Below are 25,321 nucleotides of genomic sequence, written 5' to 3' on the forward strand. Positions count from 1 at the left end.
AATGAGTGCAAGTCTGACCTGTAAAAACTGTACACCCTGAAAAAAAGACCTATTTTCTTTTGAATTTATTCAGAACATCACGACTTGAAATGGGTCTTGAAGCCACTCTGATGTACTGTGATTTTCCCATTAAATAACATATTCTACTGTTTATTACAATTTTCTTCAACAATGCTACACATGCCACAACAGACATACTGAGATTTGTGCAATGGAAGTAACAACAGAAGCAATCGCAAAATGTATTATTTCAAAAGAAAAAGTTACGTATCAGAAAAAAAGGTAATATTTGGATTTTTCACACTGCCCCATTTCTGTGCCTCTCTGTGAAGTAAATACTGTGTTTTCTTCAACCCAAACAAAGAGCTTGTTTTGTTCTCTTACCCGAGAAAGAAATATTAAACCCTTCATATGATATTGAAAAGTCAGAAATGAAGCGCAGTTGAGCCCTGAAATTTCCATAGAGACCAGCATTGATTGCGGATGGAAGTTCTGAACCAGTCAGGCGTGCTAGTGGTTGAGTGAAGCTGCGATTTTCTGTGATTAGAAGGTAGTCATGATGATCTTCCAAATGAAAGGTATGAAAGGTGAACTGCACTCCTATTAGAAAAATAAAATTAGACTCACATAGTTAACATGAAACCAATTATATCACTGATTAAACTCATACATTTCATTCCAAACATGAGCTCAGAAAATTAAACAAGATTTATTTTACCCTTGCCCTCAGAGTCTTCATCTATTTCTCTCTTATCTTTATTGAAACCAAATTTTTGTATTTCTAGATATGCATCTGCATTTTGAAGGTAGTTAAGAGGATGTATAAAAAGCCACTACTCTTCATTTGCAAACCCAAGTGAAATGTGGGTGCTAAATCTTTGCCTAAAATAATAAACAAATCTAAACAAAACAAAACAAAAGTACACTACTTTCAATATCCATTTATTTTAAAAAAATGTTGAATTTCTTGATAGTTCAAATGATAACATTTAAGCATAATGTTTAGGGTGCATAATATGAAGCATGACTGGATGAAATGTAAGTAAATTCTGTACCTTTTCCATGTGTTACATCCACAGTCCATGTGCAATTCAATGAATTTGGATACAGTTCAGGGTAACCAGGAGATAAAATCGTTCCACTGGGTCCTCTAACATCTCCTCCACATAATGCTGAAATTGTAAGGACAGAATGCAATTTTTTTGAGGAGAATATAAGGACATCAGTATAGGCAGTCATTATAAGTTTGCAAAAGAGCAACTGAACATGCAATACAACTACTCAAACAACAGCCTGTATCTGGGAGGGCCTTAGGGAAACAAGACAATAATCTCTAAGTGCAACCAACATTTACACAAAGTGCTCACAAAGGAACACAATTAATTAATTGTTAAGAAGCTTTGGCAATAAGTATTATGAATTGCTAATTATATTGGTTGATTTCAAAGAATTCTCAGTGAAAAATAATGCTTCCTTTGCAGGAAAGAAATGATGTATACGTTCAATTTAACAGGGACGGTTAAATACACATAAAAGCATCGCAGAGAAATGTTCAAGCAAAGACAGTTCTACAGCAACATTTTTCTATAGTCCTTTCTCCTATATCCCTGATTAGTTTTGTTTATTACTGAAATACTACACAGTTGAATAAATCATTCTGTCTTTCTCTCTCTCTCCCCTATTGGAATACATTATAAATTTTCCAAGGGCAGAGGAAATCAAAGCATATGCGGAAATGTTTCATGTTTTCTACGTTTTTTTCCCACCCTACTTCCAGCTATTAAACGGGGTTGCAGCAATAATTGGTTGACAAGTTTAGCCTGGTAGATTACAACCTTATATTCCATTATAGAGAGGTTTCTCCTGCATCTCTCAGAAATATTCTGAGGTCTCTGAGACAGAAGAGTTGTGCTAGAAATAGACACGAAAAGGAAGCAGTTTTGACAAGGAATCTGCTTCTTGCAAGAGAAACATATGACATTATGGTTCCTCTAGAAATCTTGTGGGAAACAGTAACCAGTTGAAACGTTACTGTTGTGAGCTCCCACTTTATACTCAGCCAACACAGAGAGAGAAATATGCTGCAAAGTTCAGAAACCCTCTAAATTTCCTGTGATCGGGAAGCCAAATCTCAGTAAAATACCCATGCCTCTAGATTTGACATCATTCAGGGAACTGGAGCTCAGAGTTGACAACAATATGTAACAATTCTACTACAAAAACAGGCTAAAGGGAATCATAATATCATAGTCAGCAAATATAAAGTATAAAGGTTGTATCATCTTTTCGAACTTCCTTGGGCAGGGCTACCATCTGTGTCAAGACTCAGAAAAATGTAGGCATTGCTTTCCAGATTTAAAGTGTCCTCTGAAAACATGAAACAATGGAAATGTAAAATGATGGAACACACACTTATCCATATGATTTGGTTTTGCCCATATATCACTCGATTTTGGTTTAATTTATATAACCTTGTAATGGGGACTTGGGAAGACTTATGGTTTCCAAATATGGATGTGAATGTGATTTTGAACTGCATACCATCAATAAAAATCATAAATATAACAGTCACTCATGCCCTTGTTATCTCCCATATAGACTACTGCAATGTGCTCTACATGGGACTACCCTTGAAGAGTATCTGGAAGCTTCAGCTGTCCCAGAATGCAGCCGCATGGGCTATTTTTGGTGCCCCTAGAAGGGCACATATAACACCTTTGCTATGCGAGCTGCATTGGATACCAGTTTGCTTCCGGGTCCAATTCAAGGTGTTGGTTATCACCTATAAAGCCCTACATGGCATGGGACTGGGTTACCTGAGGGACTGCCTCTTCCCCACTTCATCAGCCCGTCCCACCTGATCATGCAGAGGGGGCATGCTGCAGACCCCGTCTGCAAGAGAATTCCATCTGGCGGGGTCCAGGAGGCAGGCCTTCTCTGCAGTAGCACCCACCCTCTGGAACATCTTGCCGCCAGAGGTGAGTTTAGCCCCATCACTCCTAGCCTTCTGGAGTAATTTGAAGACCTGGGTCTGCCACCAGGCTTTGGGTAGGGAGGAGAATAGTCATACTTGGGGCTGGCTAGTGCCTTGAAGTGCCCCTCCTATAGAGTGACTGAACGAGACCACAGCCATCTGGATTTTATTATATTTGGTAGCTCTGGGAAATTGTTTTATAGTATGTTTTATATTGAAATTTTATTATATATTTATTGTTTTATATTGTAAACCACCCAGAGTCCCTCCGGTCGGAGGAGATGGGCAGTGACAAATTTGATAAATAAATAAATAAATAAAATAAAAATAAATATTATTATAAATATAACCAATATAAAAACAGCTATGGTTTTACTCAGGAAAGGATATAGGGTTTTTTTTTCTCCCATGTGGAAAAACAGTGCCAATCTTGGATTGATGCTCTCTATGTATGAACTAGCTCTTTATCAGCATCTGCGTAGCCAAGGTATAATACTTCATTTTAAAACTGTGATTGTTTTGCTTTACAAACATGAACATACATATGCATTTTCTTATTCCTTTCTTTCTTTTGTATCCTTATGTCTCTTTCTTTTATTCTATAAAGATTAAATCACTAAATAAGCTGAATAAGCTAAATAAGCTGAACTTTCGGAAGACACAAAAAAAAAATCTGATATATATGGATCCTTTTTATGTTCAGAGTCTTTGGGTTCTTCTTTGCAAAATTATTAGGTGTACCATAAGTGCTATTTCAGATGTGATGAACAAGCGTCACTACCAATAAGTGTACTTTTGTTCTACTTATGGTTTCCCATGATTTTCTGTCTCATGCTCAAAGGCCAAATCTTACAGATTAATAGAACTCTGGAAGATAGTTTCTAACAAGATACTTTTGGGAAAGATTAATCACATACACATATGTATAAGGTTTTCAGATCTTGTTTTTCTTTGGATGAAATAAAAACCAAATATTTGGCATCAACATTGTTCCAGATAGAGATCAGTACAAAGCAAAATGTTCTTTTCCCAAGTGCCAATGTAACAGCACTTATATTATTAAGAAATTGTACCACCTTGTGCTTCTGGGTGAGCCACGGCTGACTCCACAAACAGTGGAGACAGGTGACTGAGGTGAAGAACGAAGGACCGGAAAACAGACAGGTCCTTCAGAAACTCTCTGGAAAAGGAGAGGATGGGAAATTTCCCAGAAGTGCTCCAAATGGCAGTTCCTCACAAGGGATCATAAAACAGCAGTCTCCTGTGGGACTGAGTGCCAGGAGATGAAGGGAGACATCATCTTGCACTCAGCTGGGGCAGAGGCTTTAAAAAGGAAACTAAGACACTTGCTGTCCTGATTACCAGGAAACACACTGAGACAATGACTTGGTCTCTAATATTTATTAGTAGTACTTAACAAGAATCCTAACAAACTGAGGAAGCGTGGGAAAACCCCGCCATATAAACCCCAAAGGTTAAGGCGGTCCCGATCTGTGTCTCTTTGAATGGCTGAACAGTTCCTCAGTGCTACGCATGCGCTTGACAGTCTGGGTGGGAGCCCCCTGCTCGCCATCCTTACTCATGACATCACCCTCCCCTCCAGATTGATATTCCATTTCAGCCCCCTCCCCTCCAGAGTCTTGATAAGATATGTTGTCTGCTTGTAAGGTCCCATGAGAACTTGGCAAAGAAGGCAATTCTTCAAAGGACAACTCCTCCACGGACGAAGCGGTGCTGCCCTCCCAATCCGATAACGCCTCCGAGCCAGGTGGCTGCTGCTGAAAAACATCTAGAGAGTTAGCAGGGTCAGCCCCCCTCCCCCCTGGGAAATGCAAGCCCGAGGTTGAGGGCTGTGGTTCCCCCACCTCCTCTGTAACTGGAGTCGAGGCTTCAGGCAGGGGCGGGGGGAAATACACACTCACAAACTCCTCAGCTTGGGCTTCTTCGGCCTGCTCAGGCGAAAGAGGAATCTCGGGTAAAATGCGAGGCTTGGGTTTGTGAGGGAAAAGCTGATGGAATCGATGAACCAGTGCTGGAGCATGTACATCTCTGGCATTCTCCCACGTGCGCTCCTCCTCAGGGTACCCTTTCCAGTGTATGAAATATTGGATGCCCCTTCCCCTCCTCCTAGAGTCCAGAATCTCTTCCACTTCGTACTCCTCCTCTCCCTCCACAATTACTGGAGGTGGGGGGGGGTAGTTGCGATCGCAAGTTACTTGGGGGAGGGTCTTTGGCTAGCAAGGCTCTGTGAAACACTGGATGGATCTTCATGGATGGTGGGAGCTGTAAACGATAAGCTACTGGATTTATCTGCTGCACCACAGTGAAAGGGCCGACAAACTTAGAGTCCAATTTCTTGGAGGGTCTGGTAGAGATCAAGAACTTGGTAGAGAGCCACACTTTGTCTCCTACTGCAATCGCTGGCCCCTCCTGCCTGTGAGCGTCTGCCGCCCTTTTGTAAGCACTCTTTGCCCTGTTCAGCTGCTCCTTTAACAACTCCTGTGCGGCTTGTTGCTCTTTAAGAAAATCAGCTGCGGCTGGAACAGTTCCCTGCTGGGAGGAGGTGGGCAACACCTGAGGGTTAACCCCGTAGAGCACTTGGAACGGAGACATCTGGGTAGATGACTGCACAGAGTTGTTATAAGTGAATTCTGCCATGGGCAACAGGGCTGGCCAATTGTCTTGCCGATACGTGGTGTAACACCTGAGATACTGCTGTAACCACTGGTTAATTTTTTCGGCCTGCCCATTACTGGCAGGGTGATGCGCTGATGACAGGTGGATCTGGACCCCTAATGACTGGAAAAGGGCCCTCCAGAACCTGGAAGTGAACTGTGGGCCTCTGTCACTCACCAAGTGATTCACCATGCCTCTATACCTAAAAACGTGGTCTATGAACAACTGCGCGGTGGCTGGTGCAGATGGGAGGCCCTTGCAAGGAATAAAATGTGCCATCTTTGTGAAAAGGTCCACCACCACCAGTATGGAAGTCAGGCCCTGGACCGGGGGTAAATCAGTGATGAAATCCATGGAGATAGTATCCCAAGGCCTACTGGGGGTGGGTAGGGGCTGCAAGAGTCCCGTGGGCTTCCCTGGGAGAGGCTTGGCTCTTCTTCAGGTGTGACAAAAAGCAACGTAACCCTTTATGTCTGCAACCATCTTAGGCCACCAGTAGTCTCTCAGAGCTCTATGGAGAGTTTTGAAAACGCCTCCGTGGCCTGCCGTTTGGTGGTCATGACACAGTCTCAGTACTTCTTCCCTCAATGAAGGGGGAATATACAATCGCCCACTATGCCAGAGGATTCCTGCCTCCACATTGAATGGGGAGGCAGTGTCTTGCGGGGCCCTCTGGAGGTCATCCATCCTGGCCCTGGCATACGGGTCCTGTTGCTGCTGAGCTCTGGCTCTTGCAAATAGGTCCTCTGCTTGGCTGCCTGCTGCTAAACTCTCCGTTTGGCTCCCCCTCATCGGCTGATCAAAGTTGTGAGGTTGTAATATAGCAGCCTGTACTTCCTGGTGAGTGGGGGGTTCTGCCTGAAAGGATCGAGACAGGGCGTCTGCCAAGCAGTTTTGCGCCCCAGGCACATAAGAAATGACAAAATTGAAACGGGAGAAAAACTGGCTCCATCTGATCTGGAGTGGGGTGAGGGATCTGGTGTTCTGTAGAAGCTGTAAATTCTTGTGATCGGTGCAAACTTTCACAGGAAAGGTCGCCCCTTCTAGCCAGTGCCTCCACTCTTGGAATGCTGCTTTAATTGCCAGCAACCCTCTGTTAAAAACATCATAGTTTATCTCTGCTGGTGAGAGTAGGCGTGAAAAAAAGGCACAAGGAAGCAATGTATTCTCTGCCCTGTTTGTATATTGCAATAACACTGCCCCAATGGCAACATCTGAAGCATCTGAGTACATTATGAATGGCTTCGTGGGGTCAGGGTGCCTTAAGAGCGGTTGGGAAGCAAAAAGCTGCTTCAACTCCTGGAACGCTGCTTGCTCCCTCTCCCCCCATACGAATTTTGAGCTTTTCTTCAAGAGCTGTGTGAATGGTCTGGTCCGATCACTATAGGCTGGGACAAAACGACGATAGAAATTACAGAATCCTAGCCATTTTTGTATATCTTTAACATTTCGGGGGGGTGGCCAAGAGAGAATTGCCTGGACCTTAGCAGGATCCATGGATATGCCTTCTGTGGATACTATATAGCCCAGGAAATGTACTTCAGTTAAATCAAAGGCACACTTCTCTAGCTTGGCGAACAGCCTGTTCTCTCTCAGTCTTTGCAAAACATTACGTACATGGGTTACATGAGTTGTGGCATCCTCAGAGAAAATTAATATGTCATCTAGATAAACGACCATGTACTTGTCTAGTAAATCAGCAAAAACGTGATTCATAAATCTGGAAAATATGGCTCCTGCATTAGACAAGCCAAAGGGCATAACAAGGTACTCAAATTTGCCAAACCTGGTGTCGAAGGCAGTCAGGTATTCGTGCCCCTCTTTCACCCGGATCAGATTGTACGCACTCCTGAGATCCAACCTGGTAAACATGCGTGCCTTCTGCAAGCGATCTAGCAGCTCCGAGATTAAGGGCAGAGGATAGGATTCTCTCTTTGTTTGTTTATTTAAGAAACTGAAGTCGTGGACCACTCTCATGGGTGTCTCCTGGGTTGCAGGTGCCAACGGGTCGGGCTTCTTTGGTACAAAGAAGGTAGGAGCAGACGCTGGGGACGTAGATGGTCGGATGAAGCCCTTTTGGAGATTGGAGTCCAAGTAATCCTTTAAGGTGGCTAACTCCTTGGGGGACATGGGATATTGTTTCCTTGCTGGGATCTTGGCTCCTGGTAACAACTCAATGGTGCAGTCACAGTCCCTATGGGGGGGTAGTGCTGTGGCCTCTTGCTCGCTGAAAACGTCTGCAAAATCTGCATACTTGGCTGGCAAGTGGACCCCCCCTGCTACTGTGACTGTGTTGGTTGCTGGAGAGTGTGGAGCGGCTTGACTCTTGTGGTGCTGGCATTCCTTAGCTGGGAAGGAGATTGCTCCTGTAGTCCAGTTCATCAACGGGTTGTGGATCCTCAGCCAAGGCGTGCCTAGGATTACCGGCACATTTAGCGCTGCAGTAACATAAAGCTGGATCCACTCAGTGTGGTCTCCCACTGTCAGCTGCACCGGTTCTGTGAGCCTTCTAATCGGCCCTGCCTTGAGGGGCTGGCCGTCAATGGTCTCTACTTCTATGGGGCATGGCAATTCTCTGGTCGGTATGTTGCAGTCTTGTACGGTCTGCGCATCAATAAAATTAGTTGAAGCTCCAGAATCCACGAGGGCCTCTAGCTTGACCTGGTGCTCTGGGTTGACTTGGACTTTTACAGGTAAGTAGTAAAAGTCTTGCCTGGAATCTTCGGAATGAGCCCTCCTTAATTGATTTACGGTCTCCCTGCTGAGCTCTTGGGAGGGAGGCCAACGGAGTTTCCCTGATTGGAAACAGAGGCGGGGATGGGTCCTGTTTCAGCTGCTTGCCCTGGGGGTCTTACTGGAGCTGTTTGGCCTCTCGCTGGGCAAGTTCTCACCATGTGCCCCTGGGCTCCGCAGTAGAAACACAGGGCTCTCTCTCTCCTTCTCTGCCTCTCAGTCTCGGAAATCAGTCTCCTGCTTGCCCCAATCTGCATTGGCTCCTCTCGTGCTGAGTGAGAGGCTGCTACAAAGGGAGTTGGGAATCCTGAAAATGCTCGGAGGGTCTTGCTTCTCCCCGGCTGCACTGCCTAAGCTCCTCTAGCCTGGCATCTATGACCACCGATAGCTGATATAGGGCTTCTAACGTGGCTGGTGTTCCCTGGCGCACCAATTCATTCTTAATCTCCTCATCCAGCCCCTGTTTGAATTGGTCTTTTAATGCACTCTCATTCCAGTCCAGATCTCCTGCTAACAACTTGAAATCAGCAATGTAGAGTCCCACCCTCTTGTTACCTTGCTTGAGCCTCCGAATCTCCCGGCTGGCCGTGGCCTCTCTGATGGGGTCGTCAAAGTGTGCTCGGAAGCCTGCCAAAAAGTTCTGGTAGTCGTTGAGAATCGGATCGTTGTTCTCCACCATGGGAATAGCCCATTTGGCAGCTGGTCCCTTCAGCAGGCCTAGGATGAAGGTGACTCTGGTTCTGTCTGTGGGAAACTCTGCGGGTCTGCTGTCGAAGAACATAGTACACTGTGTGAGAAAGATTCTCAGCTGTCCTGCTTCTCCTCCAAATTTCTCTGGTAGACTGCCCTGTGATCTCAACATTACCGGTGGGGCTGCTGCTGCTGGTGCCGGTTGTGGGTTAATCGGAGCTGGTTGTTGCAACTGCTGTAGCATGGCAGCTTGTAATGTGTTGATCTGGAGATCTACTTGTTGCTGGTGTTGCTGTAGGTCTGCTGCCAATTGCTGGATGGCGAGCCGCATTTCTTGGTTTTCTGAAGACATTTCTAAACGTATCTGCTTAATTGCTTGTTCCTCCCTCTTTCGATGGGAGTAAGAGTTTGTTAGGATTGATGTCCTGATTACCAGGAAACACACTGAGACAATGACTTGGTCTCTAATATTTATTAGTAGTACTTAACAAGAATCCTAACAAACTGAGGAAGCGTGGGAAAACCCCGCCATATAAACCCCAAAGGATAAGGTGGTCCCGATCTGTGTCTCTTTGAATGGCTGAACAGTTCCTCAGTGCTACGCATGCGCTTGACAGTCTGGGTGGGAGCCCCCTGCTCACCATCCTTACTCATGACACTTGCACTCACTTTCTAATTACTTTTGAAAAACATTTTTTAACCATCTCATGGATATTAGAGACCTTCAAAACGGCAAGTTTCATTTGATACCTGGTGAGTTTTACCTTCTTTCTTTGGTACAAGGAATTTTAGACAGAGACTTAAGAGTTTAAAAACAATATATAATTGGCAAAAAAAAAAGAGTTTGATTTAAGAAGGTTATAGACAGACTAGGTGACCAGAGGAATTTGGAACATTTGTACTTTGGCTGTAATATTTGGGGGAAAAATGTATAATTAAATAATACACCTGTGGGAAACAACTAAGATGGAATTATATTCATATTGTAAACTGTCCAGAGTTGCTTTGAGCAAGATGGGTGGCGACAAAATTTGAAATATAAATAAATAAATATTAGGCACTGTGATTATTTGAATTTTGCAAATGGACACTAGACGGAACTAAAGGACCAGGCAGAAAGGAAAAGGAAAAAAAAAAAAAAGGAAAGTGCATCTATCAATGTTCAAACTAAGGTTGTAAAATGGGCAACCCTGTTATAAAGAGTCCTTTGAAAAATGGACTGAGATATTAATAACTAATATCTTAGAAATCATACCGATGCCAAAGGTTAAATCTTTAGAAGTTGTTCAGGAAGATTTTAAAAACCAACTTTTACCTGATACAAATATAATAGGACTTGAAAGTGTGGAATATAATAGAACTGAAAATATTACTAAAAGATAGTACAGAAGATAAATCAAGAAAAGGACTTGGAGAAGGAGCTGTTGCGGCAAGAAATCCTGGACCACACCTCTTTGCTGGATTTACAAATAAACTTGGTAAAGGATCTGAAAGATTTTTTGGAATGGCAAAGATTGATGAAAGACCAAATCCTGTGATAGCACTAGAATGAATTAAATGCCAATATTGTGAAGTGCAAAAGGAAGGAGTATAAAGTTGGACTATTTGATCAGGGATAAATTATTGGTTACATTTCTGGTAGCTTCTAATGGACTTTTTGATGAACCAGGACTGAAAAAAATGATGATTGCTGGATTGCCTATCGATATGAGTTAGGTTACAGGAAGAAGATTTTTCTTGTTTCTAATTTTTCTGCTGGTGCAAAGACTGTATGATGCTTTCTGAGGGATAGAAATTGGATCAATTATACATATAGTTTCTCTTTCTCTTTAAATTAAGCCAACCCAATTTCAATCTGAAAGGTACAGGATTACAAATTGGGACCAGTTGTTTACTCAGTGGACAGGTCCCATTGTTCTAGAAGGAAAAGAAAGAAAGAAAGAAAATCTCATTTACTTAATGAACTGCATGCTAGTTTGACCACTTGAGGAAGACGTTTGTCACAATATGTAATGTTATTGCACAGTAGAGAATACTCTTCACAGCAAGGTTCTTAATAGTGTTTATGTTTAGGTAGTAAACATTTAGTGCCTTGCAGCATTAAAAAAAAAAAAAAACTTCTACTATTTATTTATTTTATTTATTATTTAAATTTATATCATCACCCATCTCCCCCAATGGGGTACTACTATCCAAGAATGATATTCCCATCTGTCACCTGTGAAGCTTAATCTACAGAAGTTTCAGATCATTCTTACAATGTCCCTCTTCAGTTACAAAAAAAGAGCACTGAAAGGCTGATAAACAGCCTCCACTAGTCTCTCTTATTCTCATACTATTTCAGGTTCAGTTGGTTACAATAGGAAAGTAATCTTGGTTGTTCAGAACCCATCAACAAATCTTAGCACCTTGCTGATCCCACTGCAAGGAAAGGAGTGAAACTGGAGGCTTGATGTGTAGGAATGGGCTGGAATTAGATGTTTTAAGATTGTGTAGATCCTTTAACTAGTTGACCTGATCCTCAGCTAAATCCTTAGATTACACCCTTTTAGGTATGACCTTCTTTAGCCTGCAAGCCAAAACAAGTTCAACCAGGTTCTGCTACCAGCTTGCAAACTCTTCATAAATAGAGATTGTATATATAAAACCAAAACCAAAACAAATAATAATAATAATAATAATAATAATAATAATAATAATAATAATAATAATAATAATAAAAACATCCAAGGGCTTTTTAGAGGAAATGATGCTAAAATTTGTCAGGTAGAAGTGAAAATAGAAACAAGCTTTGAGAAGTTTAATGCACACATTTCAGTATTCATTTTTTAGTAGTGTGCTACTCAAAAACTGCAACTTGTTGCCAAATTGTAAGTATGCAAGAATAGGCATACTTTGGGAGAGAACACCTCATTATAGACAGAAGCCTGCACTTAAAAAAAAATGCTAAAAGAATTTAATACTTAAATACTAAGTAAACCTAAAGAAAGGTTTCTGTGGTTTGTGGGGTCCTCACCTGGTCCACAAAATATGGGCTGGATCAAAAGAATGATAAAATTTGATTGGAGTTCTTGCAATAATGTTTTCCTTTGGCAATATTAAAAAAAAAATTCAATTGACTAGAGTTTTTTGAAGTGCTGGGGCCCTTGTCCAAGGCTTTGGGATCCTGAAGTTGGAAGACATATACCATCATATGTGGTACCACTACCTTACTCCTATCTGCAAGAATGACTGTTACTCATTCCCACAGAGGAAAATAGTGTACTACCATATTAAGCAAATCATTAAAAAGTAATGTTTCTTATACCGTTTCTTCATAATTGCTCAGAATGGAAAGAGAGGTGTGGAATTGGTTTCTAAGTATCTTTTTCTCAGCTGGCAGATGATGTTGCCTATGTCCCTCATCCCAAATGTAATTACAAGGTTTTGGTAGAGAGCCTGTAATATTCAGTACACATACACACATGAGCACATCTCACCCCCTAAAAAATCAAGTTTAGACAGGAAGAATTGGTATTGCTGTTTCAGTAAATATAATGAATCAGTCTTTGTTATTAATATGAGCAAAGCTGAATAATCATACCATCACAAGTAGGAAGTGGATGGCTCCACCAATGGTTCTTTTCACAAAGCAAAGGCTCCTCGTGATTCAGTCTATAACCTGGGTCACACCCAAATGATACGGTTGATCCAATGGAAAAATCATGCCCATAACGATGGCCATGTACAGGTATACCAGGGTCCAAACAAGAGTAGGTATTAACCATTACACCTGAAGTTCAGAGAAAAGGAAATGCATATTAAAGGAACAAACAAGGCATCTAACTACATATATAATATGTTTTTAGGGAGATTTTGATAGGAAGGAATGCATAAAAAATAGGAGACATTACTATCACAGTGATGGCCAATTCTAAGGACTGTGGAAGCCACTAAGACCTGAGCAGGAACTTTCCAATTCTTCCAACAGGATATCAACATTTTTTTTTAAGTTAAGAAAATAAAATGGTTTTGACAGTGTGACAGTATTAACTTCCTGACTGCCCTGAAGTAGAGATGTTCATAATAACTTTCAGCCTTTAAATTCCTTCATTTCCATGCTCTGAAAGCTTTAATTATTGTCTGCTTCCTACCCTGGTCATCAGTGGAGGGAAATGTGAGAGTTTATTTCCCTACAATCTTGACTGATCACAAAGACAGCCAGTGTATTGACCTACCACCCCACTCTACTACATCTTCTCCAATTCTCTTTTGCTTATAGGTTGTAGTTTGTGCATTCATTCTTTTCCATTTCACATAAATATTGGACTATTGATTCAATCCATTTCTGCAACTCAAATATCTGAATTAGCAATGCTTGTGGGAAATGCTGCTAATGATGATACTGCAATTGGAGACCCATATCATGACTTGCCTAATCTATGGCAAGCCAGGAGCTCAACATTAATCTTAAGGGGCAGTAGAGTCAGTGTGGCTGAACATGGAGCAAGAAACAAAGTTTCATCCTTATGAGTTAGTAAATAAATTGGTAACAGGGTCAAAACCTCACTGGTTTCCTTAGGGCTTATGATCACAACCTGTAAACACTGGTGAAGATGTGGTAGTCAAGACTGTGAAGGATATTTATTTCATATGGTTGGGACACAATAATGCACAGAATGAACAACAGTACTTGACACTTGGATGCCAAAGAACTTGGAGAAAAAAAAATACTTACTTTCATAGCGGATTTTGAATCCATTATTAGATCGACTGTTATCTGTTGTAAACAGTAGATAAATGAAATTGCTGCTACTGAACAAAAATTGAGGGACTTGTGTACCATTGTAAGATCCGAGAAGCGGTGACAAAAGATTTGGTCCATCGTGTACTTCAAGGACATCGTAATTGAGTTCTGTCTGGAATCTAAGTTGGAGAAACACACACAGAGACATAAAATAAAATCAAAGACTGCATGATCAGAAAATTGTTACCCTTGTTATTTCAACACAATTATTCTTGTTTTCTACTATCATTCAAAATCTTATTCCAATTATTATTATTTTTTTCAAATACTAATGATGAGCAGAGTCCATTCCTTTATTTTTTCACTATTCTTAAACTATGGCGGATATTACTTTAGAATGTCTCAGATGTCCATGTGTTTCTGAACATCTTTGAACTCATGCATTTAACCTCTGGCCAATGCAATTTGTCAATTTCACTTCTATACTGATAGTGTTCAGCTGCTATATTTACATCCCTTTATGCAGTTTTTGCAGGTGGACTGTACAATGTAGGAAGTCATGTGATGAAACTGACAAGGTTCCTCCCAGTCTGAGATTGGGAAGAAAATCCTAGGTGTAGAGGTAATATTGACAACTGAAATAACTTCTCTGAATTATATTTATAGACTGTCCTTTTTTAGGTATCTGTTTGAGCATATCGTTTTAATAAATGCTTTCCATTTGATTTGTTTCAATTTGGATTTTATTTGTATTTTTATTGAATGTGACCTTGAAATAATTTGGCTAAAGTGTGAGGCTGTTGGGTTGTTCTGTTTTTTTTTGGTGCCTTCAAGTCAGTTTTTGACTAGTCTTTTGCAGTTTTCTTGGCAAGGTTTTTCAGGAGTGGTTTGCCATTGCCTGCTTCCTAGGGCTGAGAGAGAGTGACTGGCCCAGGGTCACCCAGCTGGCTTTGTGCTTAAGGCAGGACTAGAACTCAGTCTCCCAGTTTCTAGCCTGATGCCTTAACCACTATGCCAAACTGGCTCTCTGAAGTATGACTAGGAATGCATAAATGTTAGGAATGCTTGAACCATTTGGAGGGAGACTTTGTTAAGCTACTGAAATACATTTCTACACCTGGATCTTGAATCATCAAGGTTCTATGTTGTCTGAAAAATTCAGCATGGCTGCTTCAAGTTCCTGGTAATTCCTGAGTTCATGGGATTTGCCTGCAGAAAACAATGTCTTCTAGGATTGCCACTGGAACAAAGACAATATACTGCCTCCACACCAAAGGTATCTGCAGGGTGGGGAGGAGTTAAAAAAAGTCAAGGTGGCAGCCACAATGGCACAGTCGAAGCTTCACTCTTTTTAATGTGGATATGACACAAGTAAAAATGGAATGGAGTTTCAGTTGTGTTGTCATGGCTGCCATCTTGACCTCCCTCTCCCAGCAGAGATCCCTGTTTCACACTGAGTAGAACAGTCAGACTGGTATTTCAGTCCCTATGGAGTATGGCCCCCAGTGATACCCACATTGGTTGCCAGTCCAAAGCAAGCATAACCAAGTAATAATTAGCCATCCACAAATCTAAAGAAATATGCACCAGATAACTGACATTTCAAATGTAATACTGCAAGTCAAAAATTAATGCTTCTATAACTTTATCACATAAGAATCATAGCATTTTAATCCAGAGTCGTAGCATTTTAATTTAATGCCTATTAATATGACAATTGTAATCTATTGTGTCTTTACTTTTCCATCTTACCATGATTTAATCTCAGCTAATCACCTGAATTACTATAGCATTAAATATTTTCAAAGACAAATATCTAGAAGCCTATTCATAAATATCTAAGTCTGAACAGTTAATTCATTGGATTTAGATTGTCATAATTTGAAATGGCTAAATGAAAGTAATGAAGCTTAGTCTGGTTCACTAACTTAAATCTCATTGGTTTCCGTGTCTCTACATAAGATTGTCTTGACCCAATCCTTTCTTTTACCTCATACATCAAATATTTCTTGAATAAAGCATAATAAATAGTTTTTAAAGTAAAAATCCTATAAAATAAATACTGATTTAAATTACTGGGGCAGAATAAGATTCAAACAGATGTATTTAAATTACCACTTATATTAGAAATCTTTTTTTTTTTTTTTAAGGCAAAGCATTCATGGAAGTGTTTTTGATTTTTGCAATATATATTTGAAAGAAACTTTCAATTCACTACAAACAAACAAACAAACAAACAATATATTATTTATATGGCCAGTCATTTTTCTATTAAACTACATTTATTTTATTATGTATTATGTATTATAGCCTGCATGTTTTCAAGACTTCAAGGTGGCGTGTGTATCATCTTCCTTTTTTTCTCAAAACAACAACTCCATGAAGCAGGTTGTACTGAGATAATGTGACTGGCCCAAAACCACTCAGTCTGTTTTCATGGCTAGGATAGCTTTGAATCCTGATCTCCTAGGTCTTAATCTGACTTCTTAAGCACCCACACTAGCTTCCTTATTTCATGTGGTACGTGTGAGCTTAAAATTAAGGTTACACCACCTTATTATTGGAGAAAAGTGGGATATGCATGTAAGTAATAAATAATAAAAACCAGGTACCAATTTCCATAGTCTGGTGATTTAAGGTACTGAATTAGGAGCAGGGAAACCTGAATTTTAGTCTGCCTTAGGTATGAAAACCAACTAGGTAACCTTGGGCTTGTTGGTCTCTCTCAGCCTTAAGAAAAAGGCAATGGCAAACCACTTCCAAAGATGTTACCTAGGACTTTGCATGGATTTGTCCATGTAGTCACCAGGAGTAAAGGTGGTCTTGCAGGCAAAAAAGAAAGATAATCCATTGCAAAAAGAGAATTGATTGCAAAAAGAAATCATTTTTGTTCATTCAGTGTGTCAGGTTTAAAATTGGGAATGTTATGCACTCTGACATAATAGTATAAGCATTCTGACCAAAGGTCTATCTATATCAAGTCCTGTTTTCCTCAGTGGCCAACAAGATATTCCTAGGAGGCCCAAAGTGCATAAGAAAAAGGAGCTTCCATAACTGTTTGTTGCCTAGCTTCAATTTACTAAGGCAAGATGCTTTGATCTTAGCTATAGTATACTTTCACTGCAAAGTTCTCACTATCAATTTCCTCTACATCCTCTGTAATATATGCAAATTTCATTGTCCTGTCAGTCAGGAATCATGCTGAGACAAGGAGTAGGTCTCTAGTGTTTATTACTGCTACATAAGACAGAAAATCCTAACAAACTGAAGAAGCGTAGGAAAAACCCAGACAGATAAACCCCAAAAATTAAGGTGGATCTGATCTGTGTCTCTTTGAATGGCTGCTTAATTCCTCAGTACTACGCATGTGTTTTCCCCCCTGGATAGGGGCCACCTCTTGCTCACCATCAGTACTCATGACATCACCCTCCCCTCCAGATTCACATTCCATTTCAGCCCCCTCCCTTCCAGAGGTTTGATAAGAGTCTATGTCTCCTTCTAAGCTCCCATGGGAACTGGGCAACGATGGAAAGTCTTCAAAGGAAAACTCCTCCAAGGATGAATCAGTGCTGCTCTCCAGGTCTGATAACTCTTCTGGCCCAGGTGGCTGCTACTGGAAAATAGCTAGATAATTAGAAGAGTCGTCCCCCCTTCCCCCTGGGAAATGCAAGCCCGAGGTGGAGGGCTGCGGTCCCCCCCCTCCTCTGTTACTGGTGTGAAGGCTTCAGGTGGGGGTGGAAACTGCAAACTTACGAACTCCTCTGCTTGGGATTCCTCTGCTTGCTCAGCCAAGTGAGGAATCTCTGGTAGAGTGCAAGGCTTGGGTCTGTGAGGGAAAAGCTGATGGAATCAATGAACCAGCATTGGTGCATATACATCTCTGGCATTCTCCCACGTGCGCTCTTCCTCAGGGTACCCTTTCCAGTGTATGAAATATTGGATGGCCCTTCCACTCCTCCTAGAGTCCAGAATTTCCTCTACTTCATATTCCTCCTCCCCCTCCACAATTACTGGAGGTGGGGGGGCAGTTACAATCATCAGGCACTTGGGGGAGGGTCCTTGGCTAGCAAGGCTCTGTGAAAGACTGGATGGATTTTCATGGATGCTGGCAGCTTTAAGCGATAAGCCACTGGATTTATCTGCTGTACCACAGTAAAAGGGCCCACAAACGTAGAGTCCAACTTCTTGGAGGGTCTGGTAGAGGTCAAAAACTTGGTAGAGAGCCACACTTTGTCTCCTACCGCAATTGCTGGCCCCTCTTGTCTGTGAGCATCTGCAGCTCTCTTGTAAGCACTCTTTGCCCTGTTCAGCTGCTCCTTTGACAACTCCTGTGCATCTTGTTGCTCTTTAAGAAAATCAGCCGCGGCTGGAACAGCTCCCTGCTGGGAAGAGGTGGGCAACACCTGAGGGTTAACCCCGCAGAGTGCTTGGAAAGGAGACATCTTGGTAGAGGACTGTACAGAATTATTATATGTAAATGCTGCCATGGGGAGTAGGGCTGGCCAATTGTCTTGCTGATAAGTGGTGTAACACCTGAGATACTGCTGTAACTATTGGTTAATTTTCTCAGCTTGCTCATTACTAGCCAGATGATGCGATGATGATAGGTGGATCTGGACCCCTAATGACTGGAAAAGCGCCCTCCAGAACCTGAAAGTGAACTGAGGGCCTCTGTCACTCACCAAGTGATTTACCATGCCTCTATACCTAAAAACATGGTCCATGAACAACTGTGCTGTGGTTTGCGCAGATAGGAGGCCCTTGCATGGAATAAAATGCACCATTTTTGTGAAAAGGTCCACCATCACTAGTATGGAAGTCAGCCCCTGGACCGGGGGTAAATCAGTGATGAAATCCATGGAGATTGTATCCCAAGGCTGACTGGGGGTTGATAGGGGTTGCAAGAGTCCTGTGGGCTTCCCTGGGAGAGGCTTGGCTCATCTACAGGTATGACAAGAAGCCACATAGCCCTTTATGTCTGCAGACATCTTAGGCCACCAGTAGTCTCTCAGAGCTCTATGGAGAGTTTTGAAAACACCTCCGTGGCCCACCGTTTGATGGTCATGGCAAAGTCTCAGTACTTCTTCCCTCGATGAGGGGGAAATGTATAATCGCCCACTATGCCAGAGGATTCCTGCCTCCACATTGAATGGTGAGGCATTGTCTTGCGGGTCCCTCTGGAGGTCATCCATCCTGGCCCTGGCATATGGGTCTTGTTGCTGCTGAGCTCTGACTCTTGTAAATAGGTCCTCTGCTTGTCTGCCTGCTGCTAAAATCTCTGTCTGGTTCCCCCTCATAGACTGATCAAAGTTGTGAGGTTGTAATATAGTAGCCTGTACCTCCTGGTGAGTGGCAGGGGTTGCCTGAATGGATCAAAACAGGGCATCCGCCAAACAGTTTTGCGCCCCGGGAACATAAGAAATAATAAAATTGAAACGGGAGAAAAACTGGCTCCATCTGATTTGGCGTGGGGTGAGCATTTTGGTGTTTTGTAGAAGCTGTAAATTCTTGTGATCAGTGCAAACTTTCACAGGAAACGCTGCACCTTCTAGTCACTGCCTCCACTCTTGAAATGCTGCTTTAATTGCTAGCAACTTTTTGTTAAAAACATTGTAATTTCTCTCTGCTGGTGAGAGCATGTGTGAAAAAAAGGCACAAGGAAGTAATGTATTCTCGGTTTTGTTTGTATATTGCAATAACACCGCCCCAATGGCAATATCGGAAGCATCTGAATGCATTATGAATTGCTTCGTGGGATCAGGGTGTTTTAACAGCGGCTGGGATGCAAAGAGTTGCTTGAATTCTCAGAATGCTGCTTGCTCCCTCTCCCCCCAAATGAATTTTGATCCTTTCTTCAAAAGCTGTGTGAGGGGTCTAGCCCTGTCACTAAAGTTTTTTATGAACCGCCTGTAAAAATTGCAGAACCCTAGAAATCTTTGTACATCTTTCACATTTCGGGGGGGTGTCCAAGAGAGAATTGCCTGGACCTTAGAAGGATCCATGGATATGCCTTCTGTTGATACCTTATAGCCCAGGAAATGTAATTCAGTTAAATCAAAGGCACACTTCTCTAGCTTGGCGAACAGCTTGTTCTCTCTCAGTCTTTGTAAGACATTACGTACATGGGTTACATGAGTTGTAGCATCCTCAGAGAAAATTAATATGTCATCTAGTTAAATGACCAGATACTTATCTAGTAAATCAGAGAAAATTTGATTCATAAATCAGGGAAATATGGCTCCTGCATTAGACAAGCCAAAGGGCAAAACAAGGTACTCAAATTTGCCAAACCTGGTGTCAAAGGCAGTCAGATAGTCATGCCCCTCTTTCATCCGGATCAGATTGTACACATTCCTGAGGTCCAACCTAGTAAAAATGTGTGCTTTCTGTAAGCGATCCAGCAGATCAGATATTAACAGCATGGGATAATTTTCTTTTATTGTGAGTTTATTTAAAAAACTGAAATTGTGGACCACTCTCATGGATGCCTCCTGGTTTGCCGGTGCCAACGGGTCAGGCTTCTTTGGTACGAAGAAGGTAGGAGCAGATGCTGGGGAAGTAGATGGTCAGATGAACCCCTTTTGGAGATCAGAATCCAAGTAATCCTTTAAGGTGGCTAGTTCTTTGGGGGACATGGGATATTGTTTCCTTGCTGGAATCCTGGCTCCTGGTATCAACACAATGGTACAATCACAGTCCCTATGGGGGGGGGGGTAGTGCTGTGGCCTCTTGTTCGCTGAAAACGTCTGCAAAATCTGCATACTTGACTGGCAACTGGACCCCCCCTGCTTCCTTGACTGCATTGGTTGCTGGAGAGAGGAGAGCAGCTTGAATCTTCTGGTGCTGGCATTCCTTAGCTGGGAAGGAGATTGCTCCCATAGTCCAGTTCAACAATGGGTTGTGGATCTTCAACCAAGGTGTGCCCAGGACTATAGGCACATTAAGTGATGCAGTAACATAAAGTTGGATCCACTCAATGTGATCTCCCGTTGTTAGTTGCACAGGTTCTGTGAACCTTCTAATCAGCCCTGCCTTGAGGGGCTGGCCATCAATGGTCTCCACTTCTATGGGACGTGGCAATTCTATGGTCAGATGTTGAAGTCTTGTACGGTCTGTACATCAATAAAATTGGTTGAAGCTCCGGAATCCACGAGGGCCTCTAGCTTGACCTGGTGCTCTGGGTTTACATGTATTATTACTGGTAAGTAGTAAAAGGATTGCCTGGAATCCTCGGAATGAGCCCTTCTTAATTGATTGATGGTCTCCCTGCTGAGCTCTGTGGAGGGAGACCAACTGAGTTTCCCTGGTTGGAAGTAGAGGCGGAGGTGGCTCTTGTTTCAGCTGCTTGCCCTAGGGCTCTTACAGAATTTGCTTGGCTTCTCGCTGGGCAAGCTCTCACCATGTGCCCCTGGACTCTGCAGTAGAAACAGAGGGCTCTCTCTCTCCTTCTCTGTCTCTCAACCTCGGAAGTAAGCCTCCTGCTTGCCCCGATATGCATCGGCTCCTCTGGTCCTGAGTAAGGAAGTGCTGTGGAGAGAGCTGGAACTTCTGGAAGCGTCCTGAGGCCCCTGCCTCTCCCCAGCTGCATCTGTCTGAGCTCTTCTAGCCTGGCATCTATGACCAGAGACAACTGATATAAGGCTTCTAGGGTAGCTGGTGTTCCCTGGCACACTAATTCATTCTTAATTTCTTCATCCAGCCCCTGTTTGAATTGGTCTTTCAAGGCACTCTCATTCCAGTCCAGATTACCCGCTAAAAGCTTGAAATCAGCAATGTAGATTCCCACTCTCTTGTTGCCTTCCTTGAGCTTCTGAATTTCCCGGCTGGCAGTGACCTCTCTGATCGGGTCATCAAAGTGTGCTCGGAACCCTGCCAGAAAATTCTGGTAGTCGTTGAGAATTGGGTCGTTGTGTTCCACCATGGGAATAGCCCATTTGGCTGCCGGTCCCTTTAGCAGACTTAGTATGAAGGTGACTCTGGTTCTGTCTTCAGGAAACTCTGCTGGTCTGCTGTCAAAAAACATTGTGCGCTGTGTGAGAAAGGTTCTCAACTGTCCTGCTTCTCCTCCAAACTTCTCTGGTAGACTGCCCTGGGTTCTCAAGACTACTGGTGGAGCTGCTGCTGCTGCTGCTGGCACCGGTTGTGGGTTAATCGGAGCTGGTTGTTGTAACTGCTGTGGCATGGCAGCTTGTAATGTGTTGATCTGGAGATCTACTTGTTGTTGATGTTGTTGCAGGGCTGCTGCCAATTGTTGGATGGCTTGCCAAATTTCCTGGTTTTCCAGAGACATTTTCCAAATATCTCTCCTTTATTTTTCTTTGTTCCTCCCTCTTTCGATGGGAGTATGAGTTTGTTAGGATTGATGTCCTAACAGTCAGAAATCACGCTGAGACGAGGAGTAGGTCTCTAGTGTTTATTACTGCTACATAAAACAGAATCCTAACAAACTGAAGAAGAGTGGGAAAAACCCAGACAGATAAACCCCAAAAGTTAAGGCGGGTCTGATCTGTGTCTCTTTGAATGGCTGCTTAATTCTTCAGTACTATGCATGTGTTTTCCCCCCTGGATAGAGGCCCCTTCCAGCTCGCCATCAGTACTCATGACAATCATGGTATATTTATTTATTAAACAAACTTATATGGCTGCCCATCTACCTAAAGGAACTCTGGGCGGTGAACAAGAATTTTGAAAAAGCACAATATCATTAAAACAAAAAACAACACTGAGGCCTAGATAAAACTTGCATCCATCCATCAACAACACCAGGGTGGCTGTACTAACAGGTCTTCACTAATTTCCTGAAGGCCAACAGAATCCAGGTCATCCATATCTCTGGGGGATGGCTATGGAATAAGGCAGACACCATGACAGAGAAGACATGCTTCCGAAGCCTCACCAAGCAGCACAGTTCACCAAGGGGACTTGCAGCATGCTCTCTCTGCCAGATATAGTGGGATGGGCAAAACCCATCAGGGATAGGAAGTCCCATGTAGGGCTTTAAAGTTGACAATCAGCATCTTGAATTGCGCCCAGAAGCCTGTGTGGGAGCCACTACACAGTAGCAGTGTTACATGGGTATACCATGATGCACTCACTACTTCCTGTGCTGCTGCATTCTGGAACAGTTGCAGCTTCTACATCCTCTTCAAGGTCAACTCCATGTGAAGCGCATTGCAATAGTCAAATCAGGAGTTGACTAAGCCATGAATGACTGTGAGCAGCATCTCCCAATCTAAGAATGGGCACAATTGGCACACAGGATATATGTGTGCAAAGGCTCTTCTAGCTGCAGCTGCCACCTGCTCTTCAAGCAAGAACTGTGAGCCCAGGAAACTCCCCAAATTGCAGATCAATCTAAGTTAACTTTCTCTAAATTAAATCACCCAAAGATTACTTCATGATTTTTAAATACCTTCTACACTATCCTTTTTTTGAAAAGCCATGGGTTTGTATTGAATGACAATTATGTTTTTCAATGCAGTTAGTCCTTAATGTGCCAGTTGGCCTCTTGAACTTTGTTTACAGAAGCTGAAACAGAGTGTCATGCTTTTATACAGAGCACATGATGAATTATTAAATTGGGCAGATCTGAATAGCAATTTTCTCGTTCCACCCACTCCCACCAAGAAACAAACACCAAAATTAGGAAAAAAAACATTACTAATGGTAACTATTCTGTGAAGACCAGTATTTTTGCTATATTGCCTAAGGCAAAATTATGTTAGAAAGAGTAATGCATATGACTGATATAGCAAATGGTTCCTTGGAAATTGACTTAGCTTATTAATTGGCAAATGCATATGTGCCTCTTCACTAAATGAGATTTCATTATGAGAGTCCAATATACTTTAGTTATAAAGAAACATAAGCCCAGGTTTCATATCATTCCTTGGAAGTAGCAAAAATTCAGTATCTAAGCAACTAAGAAAATTCAAGGAACATTAAGCTAACCTGTATTCAGAACTGAAATATACAATGTTATTCTGGGAAATGAATTATGGGTTTCATAAGCAAGATCTAAGATCATTAGTCTAATGCAGTACTTAACAACATAATGATTAACAACTGGCATTTAAACTGTAATAATTATGTTTCAACTGTCGCGTTGAGACAAAAAGTGCTAATCTGCATTCCCCTCTCTAGTTGTTTCCTATCTTTCTGATGATATATGAACCTGTAACATTTAACAGATCATGTCATTGCTTTTCCTATTAGAAGGAAACAGGGAAACATGTCCTCAAAACCTACAAAACTTAGAATCTTATTCAGGATTAGTTGCATGAATTTTCAGTTTGAAGGATGGCTGTGAACATGGGTGTAAGAAGTATGATTCATTCCAATAGATTCTGGACGTTCTACAAATGAATGAATGTATAAATTAGCTTTTACTCACCAGTTTTTAGAACTTTGCTAATCTCGATAATTCACCCATATACTTAATATTAGAAGCAGTGATTGGCCTAGGTAGTTTAGCACCATTAGAAAAAGGTAAACAGTTTAATGAAACAACTGTCTAAACTAAATTTCCAGCAAGAATGGTACTGTTTGAGAATTACATCAGAGCGAGAAAATTTGTAGAGGTTATTGGTATATTGTTTTTCTGCTACAGATTAAGGTTATTGTCTTCTTTTCAGGTGATAATATTTGAATTGCCTGAAGCAAGGTCAGTTAGATTGTTTCACTTCCTTCTCTTCAGGCATGTAGAGAGTATGAAGCTGAGGGAGATCTCTCTCCTCTCTGAGAGCCTGTGAGAATGCAGAAGCCTGTAAATATGTGTTTGTGCTTTCTGTAAATATTTTTTTTTTTATAGAAATGCCTGCTGTGTGACTTTTCTGATCTCTCCTGGGCCAAATGCTTTCTAGCACTCTGCCAACAGAGGTTACTAATTGGGCCTCTCAGTGTAGAGCAAGAGAGAGAAACTGACAAAGTCAGGACTTCCAATAAACTTAAATCCCTGCCTATTGTCCCAGTATGGATGTCTCCACTGTCAAATCCAGATAGGCAGCTGAGAACAGACACCAAGGCTACAATTAAGAATAAAAACAAAGGTGTGTTGCATTTTCTATACTACTGATGTAACTTAAATATATGCAAAACATCAGATAATATTTGGAGGAGGAAAAAGATAGTTCAGCAAAGGTTCTTTTCCACTAACCCTTCAACTCTGATTATTAGCAATAGACCCAGTCTGGGAGGTCCAGGCAGGCCCACAAATAGGGTCTGTGTCACCCGGGGCAAACATGGATTCTGTGCCCATTTTGCTGGCCCCCCAGCGCTCATGCCCTGCTCCCCCCCCCCCAAGTTGCAGCCCTGGGTTTGGGTGATAGCTTATTATTGTTAATGGTCTTTTTTTTACCCTCTTGAAATATGCCCCAAATCTTTGAACTGTGGTAGGCTATAAAAACTGTAAAATAAACACATTTCTCATATTATGCTGGCAAATCACAATTTCTATTAATTTACCTATTACAAAAATGTCCTGTCAGAAAATTCTCTTTGCAAATTGGTAAAGTAAAACATTG

The 25,321-nt window shown here is 42.0% G+C and overlaps 1 protein-coding gene across 1 annotated transcript in view; it reads right to left on the reverse strand.

Annotated features, from left to right (window-relative positions):
- CSMD3 (CUB and Sushi multiple domains 3) overlaps nucleotides 1-25,321 on the reverse strand; it is a 643,537-nt gene that overhangs the window by 223,010 nt on the left and 395,206 nt on the right. The window contains exons 18-21 of the mRNA XM_063299980.1: nucleotides 13,791-13,978; nucleotides 12,657-12,845; nucleotides 1,056-1,172; nucleotides 385-600 (exon numbers count right to left, since the gene is read on the reverse strand). Coding sequence (XP_063156050.1) covers nucleotides 385-600; nucleotides 1,056-1,172; nucleotides 12,657-12,845; nucleotides 13,791-13,978 — 710 coding nt within the window. The remainder of the gene's footprint in view (nucleotides 1-384; nucleotides 601-1,055; nucleotides 1,173-12,656; nucleotides 12,846-13,790; nucleotides 13,979-25,321) is intronic.

The sequence above is a fragment of the Candoia aspera genome, chromosome 3 (genome assembly GCF_035149785.1).
Source record: "Candoia aspera isolate rCanAsp1 chromosome 3, rCanAsp1.hap2, whole genome shotgun sequence".
Lineage (NCBI taxonomy): Eukaryota > Metazoa > Chordata > Lepidosauria > Squamata > Boidae > Candoia > Candoia aspera.